Below are 22,988 nucleotides of genomic sequence, written 5' to 3'. Positions count from 1 at the left end.
TAAGTTTCAATAAGATTCCTCCCTCATCCTTCTAACGAGTACAGACCCAGAGTCCTCAACCATTCCTCATACAACAAATTCTTCATTCCAGGGATCCTTCCTGTAAACCTCCTCCGGACCCTTTCCAAGGCCAGCACATCATTCCTTAGATACAGGATCCAAAACTGCTCATAGTACCCCAAATGGGGCCTGACCAGAGCTTTACACAATCTCAGAAGTACATCCCTGCTCTTGTATTCCAGCCTTTTTGACATGAATGCTAACACTGCATTTGCCTTCCTGACTGCCGACTGAACCTGCACATTAACCTTAAGAGAATCTGGAACAATGACTCCCAAGTCCCTTTGTGCTTCTGATTTCCTAAGCATTTCCCCATTTAGAAAATAGTCTATGCCTCCATTCCTCCTTTCAAAGTGCATAATCTCACACTTTTTTCCACATTGTATTCCATCTGCCACTTCTTTGCCCACTCTCCTAACCTGTACAAGGCCTTCTGTAGCCCCCCCACTTCCTCAATTCTACGAGTCCTTCTACGTATCTTTGTACCATCTGCAAACTTAGCAGTAGTGCCTTCAGTTCCTTCTTCCAAATCATTTATGTATATTGTGAAAAGTTGTGGTCCCAGCACTGACCTCTGAAGCACACCACTAGTCACCTGCTGCCATTCTGAAAAAGTGTAAAAAGTCTGACAACACCAGGTTTAAGTCCAACCGATTTATTTGATAGTACACTCACTCGCTTTCAGGGTTAGTCCCTTCGTCAGGTGAATGAAGAGTTCTGGTCTCAGACAGAGCATATAAAGGACAGACAGTTTACAGATTACTGATTAGATGGGCGGGATCGCATTCTAATCAGTAATCTGTAAACTGTCTGTGCTTTATATGCTCTGTCTGAGGCCAGAACTCTTCATTCACCTGACGAAGGGACTAATCCCGAAAGCTAGTGAGTGTACTATCAAATAAATCGGTTGGACTTAAACCTGGTGCTGTCAGACTTTTTACTGTGTGTTTACCCCAGTCCAATGCCGGCATATCCACATCATTCTGAAGAAGACCCATTTATCCTCACTCTCTGCCTTCTGCTTGTCAGCCAACCCTCTATCCATGCCAAGATCTTACCCTTAACACCATGGGCTTTTAACTTATTTAAGTCTCCTGTGCAGCACCTTGTCAAAGGCCTTCTGGAAATCTAAATAAATCATGTCCACTGCTTCTCCCTTATCTAACTTCTTTGTTACCTCCTCAAAGAACTCTAACAGATTTGTCAGACATGACCTCCCCTTGAAGAAGGGGACTCAGTCCGATTTTATCATGCACTTTCAAGTATTCCACAATTTCATCTTTAATAATAGACTCCAAAATCTTGCCAGTGACCGACGTCAGTCTAACCCGCCTGCTGTATCCCTCCCTCCTCAAGCAGCAGTGTTACGTTAGCTACTTTCCAGTCCTCTGGGACCCTTTCTGCCGTAAGAAGTCTCACAACACCAGGTTAAAGTCCAACAGGTTTATTTGGTAGTAAACGCCACTAGCTTTTGGAGCGCTGCTCCTTCGTCAGGTGAGTGGGGAGTTCTGATCACAAACAGGTCGTATAAAGGTACACATAGTTTACAGAATACTAATTAGATTGTGAGTCTTTACAGCTAATCAAATCTTAAAGGTGCAGACAGTGCGAGTGGAGATAGCTTAAGCATAGGTTAAAGAGGTGTGTATTGTCTCCAGACAGGACAGTAAGTGAGATGTTCCAAGTTCAGGCAAATCATGGGGGTTACAGATAGTGTGACACGAACCCAAGATCCCGGTTGAGGCTGTCCTCGTGTGCGGAACTTGGCTATCAGTCTCTGCTCAGCGACTCTGCGCTGTCGTATGTCATGAACGCCGCCTTGGAGAACATTTGCCCGAAGATCAGAGCGTCTGCATTATCTCCCACATGCAGACGGTAGTACAACGGATGAATGAACACCACTCGACAATCACCAGGCAAGACTGTTCCCTTCCTGTTGGCGAACACTTCAGCAGTTATGGGCATTCGGCCTCTGATCTTCGGGTAAGCATTCTCCAAGGCGGCCTTCGTGACATATGACAGCGCAGGGTTGCTGAGCAGAAACTGATAGCCAAGTTCCACACACATAAGGACAGCCTCAGCTGGGATCTTGGATTCATGTCATATTATCTGTAACCCCCATGACCTGCCTGGGCTTGCAACACGTCACTTACTGTCCTGTCTGGAGACAATACACATCTCTTTAACCTATGTTTAAAGCTATCTCCACTCACATTGTCTGCATCTTTAAAACTTGATTATCTGTAAAGACTTGAATTCCAACCATTATTTTACAATTGAGTTTGTGTCTTTATATGCCCTGTTTGTGAACAGAACTTCCACTCACTTGATGCAGGGCAGCGCTCCGAAAGCTAGTGGCTTTTGCTACCAAATAACCTGGTGTTGTTAGACTTCATACTGTGTTTACCCCAGCCCAATGCTGGCATCTCCACATCATGATTCTCATCCCCATTCTCCTGCCTTCTCCCGTAACCCCTGATCACCTTATTGATCAAGAATCTATCTTTTTCTGTCTTAAAATCACTCAAAAGTAAAGATTTGCATTCTAATCAGTATTCTGTAAATTGTGTGTGCCTTTATATGCCCTGTTTGTGATCAGAACGCCACACTCACCTGATGAAGGAGCAGCACTCGAAAAGCTAGTGGTGTTTGCTATCAAATAAACCTGTTGGACTTTAACCTGGTGTTGTGAGACTTCTTACTGTGTTTACCCCAGTCCAACACAGGCATCTCCACATCATGACTCTTTCTGCCTCCAGTGATTCCTGAAAGATCACCACCAGTGCCTCCACAATTTCCTCAGCTATCTGTTTTAGAACCCTAGGGTGTAATCCATCCGGTCCAGGTGATTTATCCACCTTCAGATCTTTCTAGTTTTCCTAGAACCACCTTCTTAGTGATGGCCACTACACACTCATGTGCCCCCGATTCTCCTGGAGCTCTGGCATCCCACTGGTGTCTTCCACCGTGAAGATTGATGCAAAGTAACTATTCAGTTCCTGTCACTTCTTCGTTCCCTATTACTTCTCCAGCCTCGTTTTCCAGTGGTCCAATGTCTATTTTTGCTACTCCCTTGCCTTTTTACATGTTGAAAAGAAAAAGCTTAGTATGTCATAGCTCATCTCAATTCTTAAAATTCAGACAGTGCTCCAGATTCCTACCATCCTTTGAGTGAAAAAATATTTCTTCAAATCCCTTTTAAATCTTCTGCCATTACCTTAATCTGTCCTTCCTAGTTATTGACCCCTCGAGTAAGAGGAAAAGTTTATTTTTTCTACCCTCTCTATGCCCTTGCCCTTCCAGGTGGTAGAGCCCTGAATTCCCAGAATCAGAAAATTATTACATCACATAGGGAGGCCATTCAGACCATCAAGTCAACTAATACAGTTCTTCCACCTTCTCCTTGTAACCCTGCCCATACTTCATTTTCTGATAATGAAATAAATTCCTTTTGAATGCTTCAACTGAATCTGCTCCTCCATACCTGTAATCCAAATTCTATGTGGAAAAAGTTCTTCCTCATGTCGCAGTTGCTTAACATAGAACATAGAAAACTACAGCACAAACAGGCCCTTTGGCCCACAAGTTGCGCTGATCATATACCTACCTACTAGGCCTACCTATAACCTTCAATCTCATTAAATCCCATGTACTCATTCAGAAGTCTCTTAAAAGACCCCAACGAGTTTGCCTCCACCACCACCAATGGCAGCCGATTCCACTCACCCACTACCCTTTGAATGAAAAGCTTATCCCTGACATCTCCTCTGTACCTACTCCCCAGCACCTTAAACCTGTGTCCTCTTGTGGTGACCATTTCAGCCCTGGGAAATAGCGTCTGAGAATCCACCTGATCTATACCTCTCAACATCTATAAACCCCTATTAGGTCACCTCTCATCCTTCGTCTCTCCAGGGAGAAAAGACCTACCTTCCTCAACCTATCCTCATAAGGCATGCCACCCAATCCAGGCAACATCCTTGTAAATCTCCCCTGCACCCTTTCAATAGCTTCCACATCTTGTAATGAGGTGACCAGAACTGCGCACAGTACTCCAAGTGGGGTCTGACTAGGGTTTTATAAAGCTGCTGCTTTTGTCAATTACTTTACTTTGTGCCCTCTCATTTTCCATCCTTTTGTGAGTAGGAAACGGTTTTTCCCATCTGCTATCCAGATCCCTCGTGATTTTGAATGCCTTTATCAAATCTCCTTCATTTTCTTTTTTCTAAGGAAGTTAATCTCAACTACTTGAATTTTCTTTGCGTGAATCTTTTTTGCACTATCTCTATTGCCTTCATATTTTTCCCAAAGTGTGGCACCCAGTGTTGGATGCATTACTTCAGTTGACAGGTTGAAGGTGCTGTTGAAGGAGCTTTGGTGAGTTGCTGCAGTGTATCTTAGTCGGTGGTTCAAACTGCTGCGACTGTGCATCGGTGATGGAGGGAGTTGATGATGATGGTGGTCAATGAGGATTCAATGTACCTGGATGGTGCTGAGCGTCTCAATTATTTTTGGATTGATTCAGGCAATTAGAGAGTATTGTATCACATTCCTGACTTGTCTTGTTCATGAAAGACAGGCTTTGAGGAGAATGGAGATGAGATACTTGCTGCAGAATTCCAAGTCCCATCTACACTTGTAGCCATAACATTTATATGGCTACTTCAGTTTGGTTTCTGGTGAATGGTAACCCCAAGTATGTTAACAGGGGAGGGAGTTGCAGGGCAGGGGGAAAGAGTGTCGCGATGGTAATGCCATTAAATGTTAAGGGGAGATGTTGAATTCTTTCTTGGAGATGGTCATTGCCTGGCACTTGTGTAGAATGTTACCTGCCACTTATCAGCCCAAACCTGATTTGCTGGATTTGAACATGGATTGCTTGAGTGCCGTAGGAGTTACAAATGGTACATCGAACATTGCACAGTGTTCAGCAAACATGTCCACTTCTGACCTGGCCTAGGACACAACTCTGAGGAACTCTTGCAATGATGACTAAGATACTCGACCTCTAGCAACCACAACCATCTTCCTTTCTGCCATGTATGACTCCAAACAGTGGAGGTTTCAACACTTGGTTCCCACTGCCTAACATTTTGCAGGAGTTCCTTGATGCCACAGTTGGTCAAATGGTGTTGAGGGCTTTCACTCTCATCTCGACTCAAGTTCAGCTCTTTTGTCCATTTTGGATTAGGGCTGTAATACGATCTTTAGCTGATTAGTGTTGGCGGATCCTAAACTGAGCATCACTGAGCAAGTTATTGATAAGCAAGTGCCACTTGATAACACTGTTGACGACCCTTTCCATCACTTTGCTGATTAGTGAGAATAGATTGAAGGGGCAGTAATTGGTCAGCTTGGATTTTCCCTGTTTTTTGTAGTGATGATATAGCTGGACAATTTCTGCATTGCTGGTAGATGCCGGGCATATACTAGGCCATGAGGTTACAGATCTTGGAGGATACAATTCTGCTGATAGTGGCCCAGAGTGTCTCATGGATACCCAGTTTTGAGTTGATAGATCTGTTCTGAACCTATCCCATTTAGCACAATCGTAATCTGACACAAACGATGGAAGGTTTCCATAGTGTGAAAATAGAATTTGGTCTCCACAAGGAGTCCAAGTATTCTACCAATACTGTCATGAACAGATGAATCTGCAGCAGGTAAATTGGTCAAGTATATTTTTCCCTCTTGTTTACCTCCTCACCACTTGCTGCAGATCCAGCCTAGCAGCTATATCTTTTAGGGCATGATGAGCTTGGTCAGTGGTGGTCAGCTATTGAGCCACTCTTGGTCATTGAAGTCTCTCACTCTTGCCACCCTCAGTGCTTCCTTCCTTTAAATGGTGTTTAACATGAAAAAGCACTGATTCATCTGTGGAGGTTGGGGTAGGAGTGTAAGTGGTAATCAGCAGGTTGCTTTGCTTATGTTTGAATAGATGCCATGAGATTTCATGGGATCCAGGGTCAGCGTTGAGAACATTCAGGACTACTCTTCCCTGACTGTACATCACTGTGCTGCTACCTCTGATGCATGGGACAGGGCGTACTTGGGGATGGTGATGCTAGTAAGGAGGACTTTGTAGAGTCAACAGGGTTGGGATAACCAATGACATTTCTGATGCCTAGGTCAATGTTGAGCGATCTGTGCAATTCTTTCATTTTTGTAGACTTTGCTACAGTTTGATACAGCTGAGTAGCTGACTAGACCATTTCAGAGGACATTTAAGTCGCGTGTAGGCCTGGTAGCAATGGATGATTTCTTCCTCTAAAGATGGGTTTTTACACCAATCAACAATGGTTTCATGGTCACTATTACTGAATCTACAGCATTCATTCTAGAATTATTCACTGAATTTAAATTCTTCCAGCTGCCACAGGCCTCAGGATTTCTAGTTTGGTGACATTACCACTACGCCACTGCGTCCTGCTTGTCAATGTCTACTACTTTTCCATAAGAACAAAAGAAATAGGAGCAGGAGTAGGCCATCTAGCCCCTCGAGCCTGCCCTGCCATTCAATAAGATCATGGCTGATCTGATAGTGCTTCAGTTCCACTTACCTGCCTGCTTCCCATAACCCTTAATTCCCTTGTTGATCAGAAATCTATCTACCTGTGACTTAAACACATTTAACGTGGTAGCCTCCACTGCTTCAATGGGCAGAGAATACCAAAGATTCACTGCCCTCTGAGAGAAGAAGTTCCTCCTCAACTCTGTTCTAAACTGACTCCCCCTTATTTTGAGGTTGTCCCCTCTAGTTCTTGTTTCCTTTCTAAGTGGAAATAATCTCTCTGCCTCTACCCTGTCTAGTGCCTTCATTATCTTACATGTCTCTATAAGATCCCCCTCAGCCTTGTAAAGTCCAACAAGTACAGGCCCAATCTACTCAATCTCTCCTCATAAGCTAACCCCCTCATCTCTGGTATCAACCTGGTGAACCTTCTCTGCACTCCCTCCAAGGCCAGTATATCCTTTTGCAAATAAGGGGACCAAAATTGCACACAGTACTCGAGTTGCGGCCTCACCAGTACCTTGTACAATTGCAGCAAGACCTCCTTGCTGTTATACTCCATCCCCCTCACGATAAAGGCCAACATTCCACTTGCCTTCTTGATCACCTGCCGAACTGGCAAACTGATTTTTTGCAATTCATGCACAAGGACCCCCAGGTCCCTCTGCACAGTAGCATGTTTTGCATCATCTACGTGCTTGACAATGCTCTATTCTGCATCTAGATTGGTTATAAAAAATGAAAGAGGTAATGAACTCAACACTAACCTGAGAGGACACCAATGCAAACTGCCTCTGAGTCCGAAGAACATCCATCCACCCTCAGCCTTTGCTTCCTGTTACTTTGTCTTCTCACTACCACTTTCACCTAAATTCCATAAACTTCCATTTTCACTTGCATGATGCTAAAAAGAAAAGCAGATCTGTGCAGCTGTTAGGAAGAAAAAGGGTAGGGCTTCGGGGAAGGGATAGGGAATGGGCCTAACTGAGCTGCTCTTGCGTGGACATAATGGGCCAAATTGCCACCTTCTGCGCTGTAATAATTCAACGATTAGAAGAACGAGAAAGTTGGAAAAAGCTGACATTGACCCTGTAGTTGGTAACTTACGAGAGTCTAAAACTAGACTTCATGACACGTGAAAGCCCCAGTTTACTGTTATCATAGCTTTGATTTATTGAAGGTGAAAATGCCTAAAAGCGCAAAGAACATTTTTCAGCAAGATCAAATTTTGAGATTACTAATTGGGCCCAGAACACCTGAAAGAGCAGACCCTTATTTGAACCTCCCCAGAAAATTTCGATGTTTGAGATTTTATTTGGTGTATTTTGAAGCATTGTTGAAGATCTGTTTTTAAAAGAATTATTTCTCCTGGAAGGATTACAGATCATTTAAATGTGAAAAATATGGGCATTTTAATGTAACTTTAAGAGTCTGTGGAAAGACATATAAACATAAGCAGTCATCTGCTATTTTTATCGAAGTCATTTCTGGACAATGGGAGTTTGTTTCCTTGCATTGGAAATATGTAATTTTACCATGAAATCACAAATCAGATTATGTACAAATATATGGTTTGCAGGAACAGGCATGTGGAGCCAATTTTGTTCTTTACTGTTGACCTAACTGACTACCCTCACCGGCATTTTCGATTTGTGTTTCTTTATTCATTATTAATACCATTTCTCATATTTCCCAATGAATGTCAACTACTCTAGTATGGACATCATGGTTGCAAACCAAAAACCACTTTGTGTTACAGAAGATAGCCAGGCATTCTAAGTCACCCAGAATTGGCCAGAAGTTTATTTCTCACAACACAGTCATAGACTATTGGAAATTTCTAAGTACTCCCTGTATAATTCTAATCACTAAATCCACAACTGCAGTGACTAGAATTCTGAAGTAAAGCTAGTTAATGCACTCATCCTATATTTTGAGGAAACAGCTGCCACTAATCTTAAAAAAAGCAATCCTTTGCTATATCCAACAATGATCTAAAGTTCTTTTGAAGGACATTTGTGTTTGTACAAACTGCAGTTAAGTCTCATTTGTCCTGTGTAACTTCTGGGAATGAACTTTTAAAAAATTCTTTTTTTAAATTCATTCATGGGACGTGGGCCTTGCTGGCTTGGCCAGGATTTATTGCCCATCCCTAATTATAGTGTCATAGAGGTTTACAGCATGGAAACAGGCCTTCAGCCCAACTTGCCCATGCTGCCCTTTTTTTTAAAAACCCCTAAGCTAGTCCCCATTGCCCGCATTTGGCCCATTTCCCTCTATACCCATCGTACCCATGTATCTGTCTAAATGCTTTTTAAAAGACAAAATTGTACCCCCTCTACTACTAACTCTGGCTGCTTGTTCCAGATGCTCACCTCCCTCTGTGAAAAAATCTGGACACTTTTGTGTCCCCGATCACCTTAAACCTAAGCCAAGTAGTTTTAGACTCCCCTACCTTTGGGAAAAGACACTGACTATCTAGCTGATCTGTGCCCCCTATTATTTTATAGACCCCTATAAGATCATCCTTCAGCCTCCTATGCTCCAGAGAAAAAAGTCCCAGTCTATTCAGCGTCTCCCTATAACTCAATCCATCAAGTCCCAGTAGCATCTTAATAAATCTTTTCTGCACTCTTTGTAGTTTAATAATATCCTCCCTATAATAGGGTGACCAGAATTGCACACAGTATTCCAAGTGTGGCCTTAGCAATGTCTTGTACAACTTCAACAAGACATTCCAACTCTTGTATTCAATGTTCTGACCAATGAAACCAAGCATGCCAAATGCCGCCTTCACCACCCTGTCCACCTGTGACTCCACTTTGAAGGATCCATGAACATGTATCCCGAGAGCTCTTTGTTCTGTAACTCTCCCCAACGCCCTACCATTATCTGAGTAAGGATGCCCTGGTTTAATCTACCAAAATGCATCACCTCGCATTTGTCTAAATTAAACTCCATCTGCCATTCGTCAGCCCACCGGCCCAGTTGATCAAATCCCGTTGCAATTAGAGATAACTTTCTTCACTGTCCACTATGCCACCAATCCTGGTGTCATCTGCAAATTTACTAACCATACCTCCTATATTCTCATCCAAATGATTAATATAAATGACAAATAACAGTGGGCCCAGCACTGATCCCTGAGGCACACCGCTGGTCACAGTCCTCCAGTGTGAAAAACAACTCTCTACAACCACCTTCTGGCTTCTGTCAAGAAACCAATTTTGTATACATTTAGATACCTCACCCTAGAAACCAGTGATATTTAACCTTTTGCAACAATGTACCATGTGGTACCTTTTTAGAGGCCTTGCTAAAGTCCATGTAGACAACATCAACTGCACTGTCCTCATTTACTTTCTAGGTTACCCCTTCAAAAAACTCAATTAAGTTTGTGAGACATGATTTTCCACTCACAAAGCCATGCTGACTGTGCCTAATCTTTACTTGTGTCTCTAAATGCCTGTATATCCTGTCTCTCAAAATACTTTCTAACAATTTATCACCACAGATGTGAGGCTTACAGGCCTGTAGTTCCCAGGCATTTCCCTGCAGCCCTTTTTAGACAAAGGCACAACATTGGCCACTTTCCAATTTTCAGGCACCTCATCCATGACTATCGATGATTCAAATATTTTGACTAGGGGACCTGTAATTTCCTCCCTAGCCTCCCACAATGTCCTGGGATACACTTCATCAGGCCCCGGGGATTTATCTACCTTGATGTGCTTTAAGACTTCCAGCACCACCTCCTCTGTAATATGTACACTCCTCAAGACATCACTATTTGTTTCCTCAAGTACCCTAACATCCATGCGTTTCTCAACAGTAAATACTGATGAAAAATATTCATTTAGGATCTCACCCATCTCTTGTGGATCCGCACACAGATGACCTTGTTGATCCTTAATTGCCCTTGAAATGGCGGCGTTGACTGCTGCAATCCATGTATGTTAAATGCAGACACATCTCGCTATTTTTTTTAAAAAAGCTGGTAATTCACAATAAAATATTCAAGTTTGCATGTGAATAACAGGACGAGAAGTAATGGTTCACGTTAACAGTCTCCCACTGCATGCTTTGGTTATAACAGCCTTCAGTTTCAGCCTCTTACCAATTTGGTTCTCTTGGCATCTAGACTTTTCCTTCAAATGATTTGATTGGTTTGGGTGGCTCTGGTTTAACCCTGAAACTAATCTGGTTAGTTAATACAATTCCAGACAAATGCGAGGTGTTGCATTTTGGTAGACCCACTTCAGGTGGGAGCTATAAAATAAGTAACAGAACCATCAGGAGCATAGAGACATTGAGAGATCTGGAAGTACAGGTCCACAAATCCTTAAAAGTGGCAGCACAGATGGAAAAGGTTGTTGAAGAAAGCATATGGCACGCTTGCCTTCATCGGACAGGACATCAGGTACAAAAGTTGGCAAGTTATCTTACAGTTGTATAAAATGCTGGTTAGGCCACATTTGGAATACTGAGTCCAATTCTGGTCACCACACGACTAGAAGGACGTGCAGGCTTTGGAGAGGGCAGAGAAAAGGTTTACCAGGATGTTGCCTGTTATGGAGGGTATTGGCTATGAGGAAAGATTGAATAAACTGATTTGTTCTCCCTAGAGTTTGTAAAATTGAGAGGTGTAGATAGGGTGAACAATTGGAAGCTTTTGCCCAGGGCAGAAATGACAATTACATGGGGGCACAATTTCAAGATAAGGAGGGAAAGGTTCAGTGGAGATGTTTTTTACACGAAGGGTGGTGGGGGCCTGGAATGCACTGCCAAGTTAGGTGGTTGAGGCAATTACATTAGCCATATTTAAGACTTGTTTTGATAGACATATGAACAAACGGAGAATAGAGGGATATAAGCAGTTGGCCCGGATAGGTAAACATGATCGGTGCAGGCTTGGAGGGCTGAAGGGCCTGTTCCTGTGCTGTACTGTTCTTTGCTCAGTAATAAAAATTGATTTCCCCTTTTCTCTGCTGGTGAGGACAAACTTTGCACAGTGTCTTTGGAACTGTTGAGGAAAACCAAATATATAAAGCATATTGATGTGTTCTGTGGAAGAAATTGATTAATAAAGTCACCCTCTACTTCCACAATTTTAATAGTTTTCTTGTTGGAAAGTTTTAGTCAGCCTATTCATTTAGAATGCTAGGTTTTGGGAGAGAAAGCTTTTGATCTATTTAGTTTGAAATGCTTTGTTTCAGATCTTCAGTTTGTTAATTACAGATTTTTGTACTGGCTAATTTATTTTCCTGTGTTGTTTTTCTGTAGGGGGCTTTGCCTAAATACTCCCATAATGCCCTTATGGTTCAAGCCATGAAAACCAACTTGACAGATCCAGATATTCATATATTGTTTTTTGATGTGGAAGCTCTGATCATCCAGCTGCTAACGGAGGAAGCATCCAGACCCAATCCCACTCTTATTTCTCCAGAGAGCCTCCAGAAAGCACAAGGCAGCACAGACAAAAGCAGTTCCTTCCTGACTGGGAAGAGAGCAGCTGTCCTCTTCCAACAGGTGAAGGAAACTATCAAAGAGAATATTAAGGAGCATCTGTTGGATGATGATGAAGATGATGACGATGAGATCAAGAGGCAGAAAAGGGGAGAAAGTGACGCAGAATATAAGGGCAGTAAATCGAAACCACTCACACTGTTAGAGTACAACCTAACAATGGACACAGCCAAACTATTCATGTCCTGTCTTCATGCCTGGGGGTTGAATGAAGGATTAGATGAGGTTTGCCTCATCCGTCTTGGCATGCTAAAACCTCACTGTCCTGTATCTTTTGGTTTGCTTTCAAGGGGAGGACATATGTCGCTGATGCTTCCTGGCTTCAAACAGACTACTTGCAAGACACTAGATGGTGCCGTTGAAACAGGAAAGAAACTAATTCTGGGAAACAGTGCATATAATGTGTCCAGGGCAGTCACAACTCAACACCTGCTCTCTCTTATCTCCTTAGCCAATACCTTAATGAGCATGACCAATGCCACCTTCATTGGAGAGCACATGAAAAAATTGCCACAAAGGTGTGAACCATTTCTTTGTTCTCGTGCATCTTTAAAAAAAAATGAATTTATCTTCTGAAAGTTAATATTGAATTTTGTATTAAGGTATTGTGGTAACGTTATTCCTTAACTTTTAGTAAAACATTTATTTACTTTCAATATAGTAGTAGAAATATTTTTCTTCAAAAGCACTTTTAGGTAACAGGCTCCACATTGTAATCATATTTTCCAACTGTGACCCATTATTCAACTTTCCCTTTCCCTCCACTGTCTGTTTTGTTGCTGGGTAAGAACATAAGAACATAAGAAATAGGAGCAGGAGTAGGCCGTCTAGCCCTTCGAGCCTGCCCCGCCATTCATTAAGATCATGGCTGGTCTGTTGTGGCTCAGTTCCACTTTCTCGCCCTCTCCCCATAACCCTTAATCCCCTTGCCTATCAAAAACCTATCAACCCGCATCTTAAATATATTTAGCGAGGCAGCCTCCACCACTTCAACGGGCAGAGAATTCCAGAGATTCACCACCCTTTGAGTAAAGAAGTTCCTCCTCAACTCCGTTCTAAACCGCCCCCCCTTTATCTTGAGGCTGTGCCCTCTAGTCCTACTGTCCTTTCTGAGCGGGAAGAGCCTCTCCACCTCTATCCTATCCATCCCATTCATCAATTTATATGTCTCAATGAGATCTCCCCTCATTCTTCTAAACTCTAACGAGTACAAGCCTAGTTTATTCAGCATCTCCTCATAGTTCAACCCCCTCAACTCCGATATCAGCCTAGTAAACCTCCTCTGCCCTCCCTCCAAGGCCAAAATATCCTTGCGTAAGTACGGCGACCAAAACTGCACACAGTACTCCAGCTGTGGCCTCACCAGCACCCTGTACAGTTGCAGCAAGACCTCCCTACTTTTATATTCAATCCCCCTCGCTATGAAGGCCAGCATCCCATTTGCCTTCCTGACCACCTGCTGCACCTGCAGGCTGGGTTTTTGCAACTCATGCACAAGGACCCCGAGGTCCCTCTGCACCGTCGCATGCTGCAGTTTTTCGATGCTTCCACATCTTCTCATCAACAGCCTCTTCCGTGCCCCCACCGAGTTCTGGAGAGTCACAAATCTCACATCTGTCCCAGTCGCACCACTGAGACTGGGTTGGTTAGTTATGTGTCTGTGACAGTGACAATGTTTCTCCTCAACTTCACTTCTCCATTGTCATCTGCTGCCATATTACTTTTCCTACTGTTTGTTTCCCTGGCATTGCATTTCAGTGGTTCCACATGCACCTTTCTGATTGTAGACGTTGCTTCCATTTAACTCTTTCCTCTATTGCCTGCTCCATCATGTCTGGGCTATGACGAGCTTTATCTTCTGATTCTTTGTTCTTTTCCCATTACTCTTTATTTATATCATTTGAAGCATGTGAGCAGTTTCACAATGTATGTCAAAACTACATCTCCTCTACTTGATGTCAAGATTAATGTCACATTATCCAAATGACATTACATGACATTGAGTTCTGGGTGAATTGAAATTAATATTGAAGATGACAAAAAGCCACCACTTTGGCTTTGGCCAGCACTCACTGATCTTTGAAGCTTGATTTGTTCAGTGTACCCAGCTGCTTTTTTGGGTCAAGGTGTGAAATCTCAATTCAGTATTTGTTACCAAGCGCACCTTTCTTCCCTGTGTGAACCATGTGTTCCTCTGTGAATACATCTTCCATCCCATTTCTCCAGTACAGCTGATGCAATCCTATTTCACATCTATATCCTTCATCCTCCACAAACAGCAACTTATTCAGATAACTACATGCCCCAACCTCACTTGCACACAGTCCCTCTTTGGCTAACACTATCAAATTCATGTTTCTGGCCTTTAATCTATCAACTGTTTAGCTTATTAGAGGGGTGGAACCCTTGCATATTGTCAACATCTGCTTTCTTTACTTCCAGTTATCCATCTCTGCCATCCAAACCATCACTGATAGTAAACCTTTTATCATTTTAATTTGAGTGGAACTAAAGTACATTCCTACGCAGGGGAAGGTACGACAAACAAGTCCAGAGCTCTCTGAAAGACAACAATGACAGTCTGCAAGATAAAACAGAAAAGTGTGCATACGTAGATGTTAGGTGAATAATAGGGGAAGGTCCGAAATTCCTGTATTGCATTCAGAAGAACTTTATGGAACAGAACATTTCCAATCTGACCAAGGAGGAAGCTGTGCTGGATCTGGTCCTCGGAAATGAGATAGGCCAGATGGAGAATGTCAGAGTGGGGGAGCAGTTGGAAACTAGCAATCACAATATAATAAAGTTCAATATTAAGTTGGAAAGGGATAAAAAAAATCAGTCATCGATTAAGATCCTAGACTGGAAAAGGGCAAATTTTATAGGTCTAAAAGTTGAACTGGAGCAGGTTAACTGGAAACATGTTTTGGTGGATAAAGCAGTGGATGGAAAATGGGAGACTTTCAAAGGAGAGATGAATAGTTGCAAGCTGGGTACGTACTACGAGAAATAAATACAGGGTATCCAAAGCTAGAGTACCCTATGTGACTAAGGATACTGATGAAAGAAAAAAAAAGAAGCATATGAGGCATGACAGAATAATAATAGCAATAGAAATCAGGAAGAGCCTCTCAGCAAGAGAGAGACTAAGTCTGGAATAAGCAAGGCTAAGAGGAAGCACGAAGAAAGGATGAAAGAATGTGCTTAAACAGATAGTAAAATGTCCTTCAAACTTATTCAAGGTAAAAGATTAGTGAAGGACAGAGTGTGGTCCATATGGGACAAGCAGGGTAAACTGTTCACTGAAATGGGTGGTGTGGCTGAGGTTCTAAATGAGTACTTTGCGTCTGTCTTTACCAAATTATATGATGATGACAATGGCCCAATTAAAATCTGGGTATTCAGCAACTGAGCAGTATAGTGATAGATAAAGAAAATGTGCTAATAAGCTGGCAGCACTCTGGGTAGAAAAGACAAAAGGCCCAGATGGGAAGCTCCCTAGATTGCTGAGAGAGGTAAGGGAGCAAATTATGGAGCCATTGACAGAAATTTTCAAGCCTCTCTGAATGCTGGATTAAATCCTGGGATACTGGAGTATTGCAAATGTGACATTGTTGCCTAAAAAAGGGCAAAGGATAACCCAGGAAACTACAGACTTGTCAGCTTGACATCAATAGTCAAAAAACTGTTTGGGACCATAATATGGGATAAGATAAATATACACTTAAAGAAAAATAAGTTAATACTAGGCAGTCAACATGGTTTGTCAAGGGCAGATCACATCTGACAAATTTAGTTGAGTTCTTTAACGAGGTGACGCAGACAGTGGATGAGGGTAGTGCCATGGACTTTGGACTTTGAGAAAGCAATTGATACAGTGCTACATGATAGGTTGGTTAGCAAATTAGAAATATTTGGGATTGATGGGTCCTTGGCAGCAGTGATTAGAAGCTGACTAAGACATGGGATGATGTGGGTATGCCGGCGTTGGACTGGTGTAAACACAGTAAAAAGTCTGACAACACCAGGTTTTAGTCCAACCTATTTATTTGATAATATTCTCACAAGCTTTCGAGGGGTTACCCTCTTCGTCAGGTGAATGGAGAGTTCTGGCCTCAGACAGAGCATATAAAGCACAGACAGTTTAGAGATTACTGATTAAAATGCGAATCCTTACACCTAACCTGCTGTTCAAGACCTGAAGTGGCTGATAATGTGAGTGGTAGGAGCACTGATCACAGTTTAAAGAGATGTGTATTGTCTCCAGACAGTACAGTAAGTGAGGTTTTGCAAACCCAGGCAAGTGACTTGCCTGGGTTTGCAAAACCTCACTTACTGTACTGTCTGGAGACAATACACATCTCTTTAAACTGTGATCAGTGCTCCTACCACTCACATTATCAGCCACTTCAGGTCTTGAACAGCAGGTTAGGTGTAAGGATTCGCATTTTAATCAGTAATCTCTAAACTGTCTGTGCTTTATATGCTCTGTCTGAGGCCAGAACTCTCCATTCACCTGACGAAGAGGGTAACCCCTCGAAAGCTTGTGAGAATATTATCAAATAAATAGGTTGGACTAAAACCTGGTGTTGTCAGACTTTTTACTGTAAGACATGGGAAACAGAGTTGGTATAAGTGGGCATTTCTCAGAGTGGGGATGATTTGACAGTGATCCCTGGGGAACACCTATGTTGGGACCGTTGCTTTTTCTGATTTTATATAAACAATTTGGAGATGGGTGTTGAGGGCAAAATCTATAAATTTGCAGATGTTACTAAGCTAGGGAGAATGGTGAATTGTGAGATGACACTGAGCAACTTCTAGGGATGTTGATAAGTTTGCCAAATGGGCAGACACCTGACAGATGAATTTCAAGACAACAAAATGTGAAGCAATGCATTTTGGTAGAAGAAACATCGGGACACAATACAAGCTCAATGGTACAGGGTTGAGGGGAATACTAGAGCAGACGGACCTTGGGCTTTACGTGCATAATTCTGTGAAGGTGGCCAGGCAAGTTGAAACAGTTGTTAAGTGGGCTTATCGGAGCCTTGATGTATAAGTGTAGGCATAGTGTATAACAGCAAAGAAGAATGCTCTTCCCCTCTGAATCATTGGTCAGATGACGTTTGGAATATTGTTTTCAATTCTGGCACCTTATTGAAAGAAGGATGTTAAAGCCCTAAGGAGGGTGTGAAGCAGACTTACTAGTGTTATACCAGGAATGAGGAACTTCAGATGCAAGAAAAACGTCAGAATCAAAGAGGTTTTTCAGCATGGAAATAGCCCTTCGGCTCAACTTGTCCATGCCACTCAGTTTTTACCACCAAGCTAGTCCCACTTGCCTGCATTTGGCGCGTATCCCTTCATACCCATCCTACCCATGCAACTGTCTAAATGCTTTTTAAAAAGACACAATTGTACCCTCCTCTGGCAGCTCATTCCAGGCACTCGCCACCCTCTGAGTGAAAAAATCGCCCTTCTGGACCCTTTTATATTTCTCCTCTCTCACCTTATACCTATGTCCACTTTTAGACTCCCCTACCTTTGGGAAAAGATGCTGACTATCTACCTTATCTCTGTCTCATTATTATAGACCTTTATAAGATCACCCCTAAGCTTCCTCCACTCCGGGGAGAAAAATATTAAAGAAATTGGGCATATCTCCTTGGAGCAGAAAAGATTACGAGGTGACCTTAATGAGGTGTTCAAAATGATGAACAACTTTCATAGGGTAAAGAAGGATTTTCTTTCTCCGCTAGTTCGTATATCAGTAACCCAGGGTCTGAATTTCAAGATGGTCAACAAAAGAGCTAGGAGTGAGGAAAAGAGAAATTTCTTTATTCAGAGGGTTCTGCCCCTTTACCTTCTCCCTGCTCACCATGCCAAGTCCGAAGCACCCTTTTGAGGTGAAGCAGTGCTTCACATGCACCTCTTTCAATCTGGTCAATGGCATTCGCTGCTCTCATCTACCTCTACATCAGAGAGACCAAACATAGACTGGGTGATTTCTTTGCTGAGCACCTTCGCTCCATTTGCAAGCAGGACTTTCCTGTCATTTGCCATGTCAGCACACCACCCTGCTCTCCTGTCCAGATGTCCGTCCTTAGGCTTCTGCAATGTTCTAGTGAACCATGACTGCAAACTGGAGGAACAGAGCCTCATCTTCCAACTGAGCACTTTCCAGCCTTCTGGACTGACCATTGAGTTCAACAACTCGAGAGCATTAACTCTCTCCTCCAACTTCACCCATTTCCATTTATTTTATTTCATTTTGTTTTATCCTATTCGTCCATTGTATCATCCTTCTTTCTACCTCCATTTTTCCACTTCTTGTTCCAGCTCTCCTCTTTGCCCCCTACCCCGTTCTTCAGGACAATTGCTACACTCAGGCAGTCCCTGAACAACCTGCACCTCTGTTCTGTCTTTCACACATTCTGATTATTTAATGGGCACTTTTTAGCACCTTCTGAATCCTCTTTGTCCCATTCCACCCCTCCCATCCTCACAATATAATCTCCACTGATTCTCTTCGCTCTCAGTTCTGATGAAGGGTCATCTAGACTCTGAAAATTGGCTCTATTCCCTCCCCACAGATACTGTCAGACCTGCTGAGATTTTCCAGCATTTTCTGCTTTTGTTTCAGATTGTAGCATCCACAGTTTTTTGCTTTTATTCAGAGAGTTGTTGGGATTTGAAATGCGCTGCCTGGAAGAGTGGTGGAGGTGGATCTCATAGGGCTTTGCAAAAGAGAGGTGTATACATATTTGAAAATGATGTGCTGTGGGGATGGGGCTGGAGAATGGGGCTGACTGGGTAGCTCTTTCGGGAGTCAATACGCTCATGATGGGTCAAATGGCCTTCTAATACAATTGAAACCTGGCTGAAAATGGATAGTTCAGAGCAGAAGTGATAAAAAGAGAACAGATGTGATAAAGATTAAAAGAAGTATGTAAGGAGACTAACAGCTAACATAAAAGAGAATCCAAAAGTCTACCATAAGCAAATAAATAGTAAAAGCATAGCAAAAAGAGAAGTAGGACAGGTTAGGGACCAAGTAGGGTTTAGGCAATAGGATTATTTATGTATCGGGGCAGAGGCATGACTGAGATGCTACATGATTACTTTGCATCTGCCTTTAACAATGACTTGGCAGCATCTTCATTTTCCGTAAAGAGGACCTAGTTGAGATACTGAGTTAAAAACTGAAAGAAGAGATATTAGCTAAGCTTGCTATGATTGTATTCCACATATGGATATGAGGTATTCAAGGATATTAAAAGAAGTGAGAATGAATATTGTAGAGACACAGTTCATAATTTTTCAGTCTTCCTTCAACTCATGAATGGTGCCAGAGGAGTGTTAAAAAACGGTGTTGAGATAAGCCCAGCAGATAAGGATCAGTCAATTTAACCTTGGGAAAGCTGTTAGAAACAATTCAGGCCAAGATTAACAATTACTTGGATAAATTAAGGAAATATAGCAAGCATTTGTTCGGAGCAAATCATGATTCACAAATTGATCTATCTCTGTAGCCTGACAATGACTATAATACTACATTCTGCATTCATGTTTCATAAGAACATAAGAAATAAGAGCAGGAGGAGGCCATCTAGCCCTTTGAGCCTGCCCCGCCATTCAATAAGATCATGGCTGATCTGAAGTGGATCAGTTCCACTTTCCCGCTTTCTCCCCATAACCCTTAATTCCCTTGTCTATCAAAAACCTATCTATCCGTGACTTAAATATATTTAACGAGGTAGCCTCCACCACTTCAATGGGCAGAGAATTCCAAAGATTCACCACCCTTTGAGTGAAGAAGTTCGTCCTCAACGCCGATCTAAACTGCACCCCCCTTATCTTGAGGCTGTGCGCAGTAGTCCTGTTATCCTTTCTAAGCAGGAAGAATCTCTCTACCTGTACCCTATCCACCTGGTTCATTATCTTATATGTCTCTGTAAGATTCCCCCCTCATCCTTCTAAACTCTAATGAGTACAGACCCAGTCTATTTAGTCTCTCTTTATAGTCCAACCCTCTCATCTCTGGTATCAGCCTAGTGAACCTCCTCTGCACTCCCTCCAAGGCCAATACATCCTTGCGCAAGTGCGGCGACCAAAACTGCACACAGTACTCCAGCTGCGGCCTCACCAGTGCCCTGTACAGTTGCAGCAAGACCTCCCTGCTTATATTCTATCCCCCTTGTTATAAAGGCCAATATTCCATTCGCCTTCTTGATCACCTGCTGCACCTGCAGACTGGGTTTTTGTGACTCGTGCACAAGGACCCGCAGGTCCCTCTGCACCGTAGCATGCTGCAGCTTTTCGCCCTTTAAATAGTAATCCCTCCTACAATCATTTCTGCCAAAGTGGATAACCTCACACTTGCTAACATTATACTCCATCTGCCAGGCCCTCGCCCACTCACTCAGCCTATCCAGATCCCTCTGCAGACTTTCCACACCCTCCACGCAATTTGCTTTTCCACTCATCTTCATGTCATCAGCAAATTTCGTCACCCTACACTCAGCCCCCTCCTCCAGATCATCTATATAAATGGTAAATAGCTGAGGCCCCAGCACCGATCCCTGCGGCACTCCAGTAGTCACCAACCGCCAACCAGAATAGCACCCATTGATACCAACTCTCTGCTTCCTATTAGACAACCAATCGTCTATCCACGTTAACACCTTACCCCCCCAACTCCATGCACTCTAACCTTCTGTAGCAACCTTTTATGAGGCACCTTATCAAACGCCTTTTGAAAATCTAAAAACACCGCATCCACCATTTCCCCTCTATCTACTGCACTAGTCACATCCTCATAGAAATCCAATAAATTTGTCAAACACGACTTCCCCTTAACGAATCCGTGCTGTGTCTGCTCTAGCAAACCATTCTTTTCTAGGTGCCTCGCTATTTCTTCTTTGATGACAGATTTAAGCATTTTTCCAACTACAGACGTTAAACTAACCGGCCTATAATTCCCTGCCTTGTGCCTGCTACCTCTTTTAAACAGTGGTGTAACATTAGCTGTTTTCCAATCTTCCGACACTTCCCCGGAATCCAGCGAATTTTGTTAAATAATTACTAAGGCATCCACTGTCACCTCTGCCATTTCTTTCAGAACCCTGGGATGCATTCCATCCAGTCCTGGGGACTTGTCTACCTTCAGTCCCATTAGTCTATCAAGCACTACCTCTCTAGTGACAGTAATTGCATTGAGGCCCTCAACTCCTACCATCCTTGTATCTTTAAGATCCGGCAAACTATTCATGTCCTCCTCTGTGAAGATCGAGGCAAAAAGCTTATTTAAGGCCTCAGCCATTTCCTCATCTCCCACAGCTAAATCCCCCCTCTCATCCTGTAAGGGTCCAACGTTGACTCTAGCCAGCCTCCTCTTCTTTATATATTTGTAAAAACTTTTACTGCCCTTTTTTATATTTAGTGCTAGTTTAGCTTCATAATCTATCTTTCCTTTCTTTATCACCTTCTTAGTCATTTTTTGTTGATTTTTAAATTTTTCCCAATCTTCTAATCGCCCACTATTTTTAGCCACTCTGAACGCATCAGCTTTTAAAGCTGCAACATGACTTGCCAATTTTTAAATTCAATGCCGCAGCTGATGAAGGCAAGCATGCCGTATGTCTACTTGACTGCCTTCTCCACTTGCATTGCCATTTTCAGTGACCTGTGACCTAGATCTGCCTATCAATAGATCATAAAGGATGGGGGAGTGCTTATGAAAATATCCCCTTCGAGCATCTAAAGCAACTGATATGATCAATTGCATCATTCCTGTTTGTGAAAACTTGTGTGCAAGTTGGCTATTGTATTTCATATGTTACAGCAATAGCTGCATTTCAGTTATATTTCATGGGCTGTAACAATTTTTGGAGCATCCTGAGATTGTGAAAATGCGCAAGAGATAAGAGTAGATTGTACAGACTGTCGAGGCTGCTGTTCAATTCAGTATGATCATAGCTAATTTTCATCTCCACTTTCCTGCTGACTGTCCATATCCTTTGATCCCCTGAGAGATCAAAAATCATTCTATCCCAACCTTACCGAAAGTACACGATGGAGCAGTCACAATCCTTTGAAATAGAGAATTCCAAAGATGGACAATCCTTTGGGTGAAGTAATTTCTCCTCATTTCAGTCCTAAACGAAAGCCCCTTATGCTGAGACCGTTCCCCTATGTTGTAGAATTCCCAGCCCGGTGAAAACAACCTCATAATGTCTACCCTGTCAAATGACTTGAGAATGTTGTAAATTTAATGAGATCCCTCATTTTTTAACTCGAGCGAATATAAACCCAATTCACTCAGCCTTTCAGCACTGGACATTCCTCCCATCCCAAAGACCAATCTAATGAATCTCCGCTGTACAAATGCAGGTTGAGCCTGCTGCTGATACAATGTTCCTCCATCAGATTAATTCATTTACCATGCCCTTGATTTCAGGAATACATTGAAAAGCCGTTTTTACTTTTCTGTTCCTCTTGTCCATGGAAATAATATTGAAATCTGTAAAAGTTTGGTCAACCCGAAATTCCTCCTTGCACAATTTGCACCTTTCCCCCTTGTCAAGTTTTAAGAATTTCGTTTACATGTTGCTGATTTGCTGACCAAAGTGTATATCTATAGTCAGAGTGCAGCCGATAAGGTTCATATGTTGAGTGAGCTATTCATAATTTGTATCAGAGAATTTTGTTGGTTACAGTAAGGAACTATCATAATTAAATCATACTGAGAAAAGAGAAAAGAAAATTGAAGTTTATGAAGTGTAGCATCCAATGCGTCAACGACACAGTCGACTTTGATCAAAATGTGGAATTTTTATCACGTTCTTTGAGCATTCAAAATTCAAGGTTTAAATGGCTGATGTTTGGT

General features: G+C 42.5%; 1 protein-coding gene across 6 annotated transcripts in view; it reads left to right on the top strand.

The window, feature by feature from the left end:
- wdr7 (WD repeat domain 7) overlaps positions 1-22,988 on the top strand; it is a 695,157-nt gene that overhangs the window by 194,883 nt on the left and 477,286 nt on the right. For all 6 annotated transcript variants that reach the window (XM_080182523.1, XM_080182596.1, XM_080182751.1 and 3 more), the window contains one exon: positions 11,855-12,615. In XM_080182523.1, the coding sequence (XP_080038649.1) occupies positions 11,855-12,615 (761 nt within the window). The remainder of the gene's footprint in view (positions 1-11,854; positions 12,616-22,988) is intronic.

Source organism: Carcharhinus amblyrhynchos, chromosome 1 (assembly GCF_965287045.1).
Source record: "Carcharhinus amblyrhynchos chromosome 1, sCarAmb.v2.hapA, whole genome shotgun sequence".
Classification (NCBI taxonomy): Eukaryota; Metazoa; Chordata; class Chondrichthyes; order Carcharhiniformes; family Carcharhinidae; genus Carcharhinus; species Carcharhinus amblyrhynchos.
This window is presented reverse-complemented; position numbering and strand designations above follow the sequence as displayed.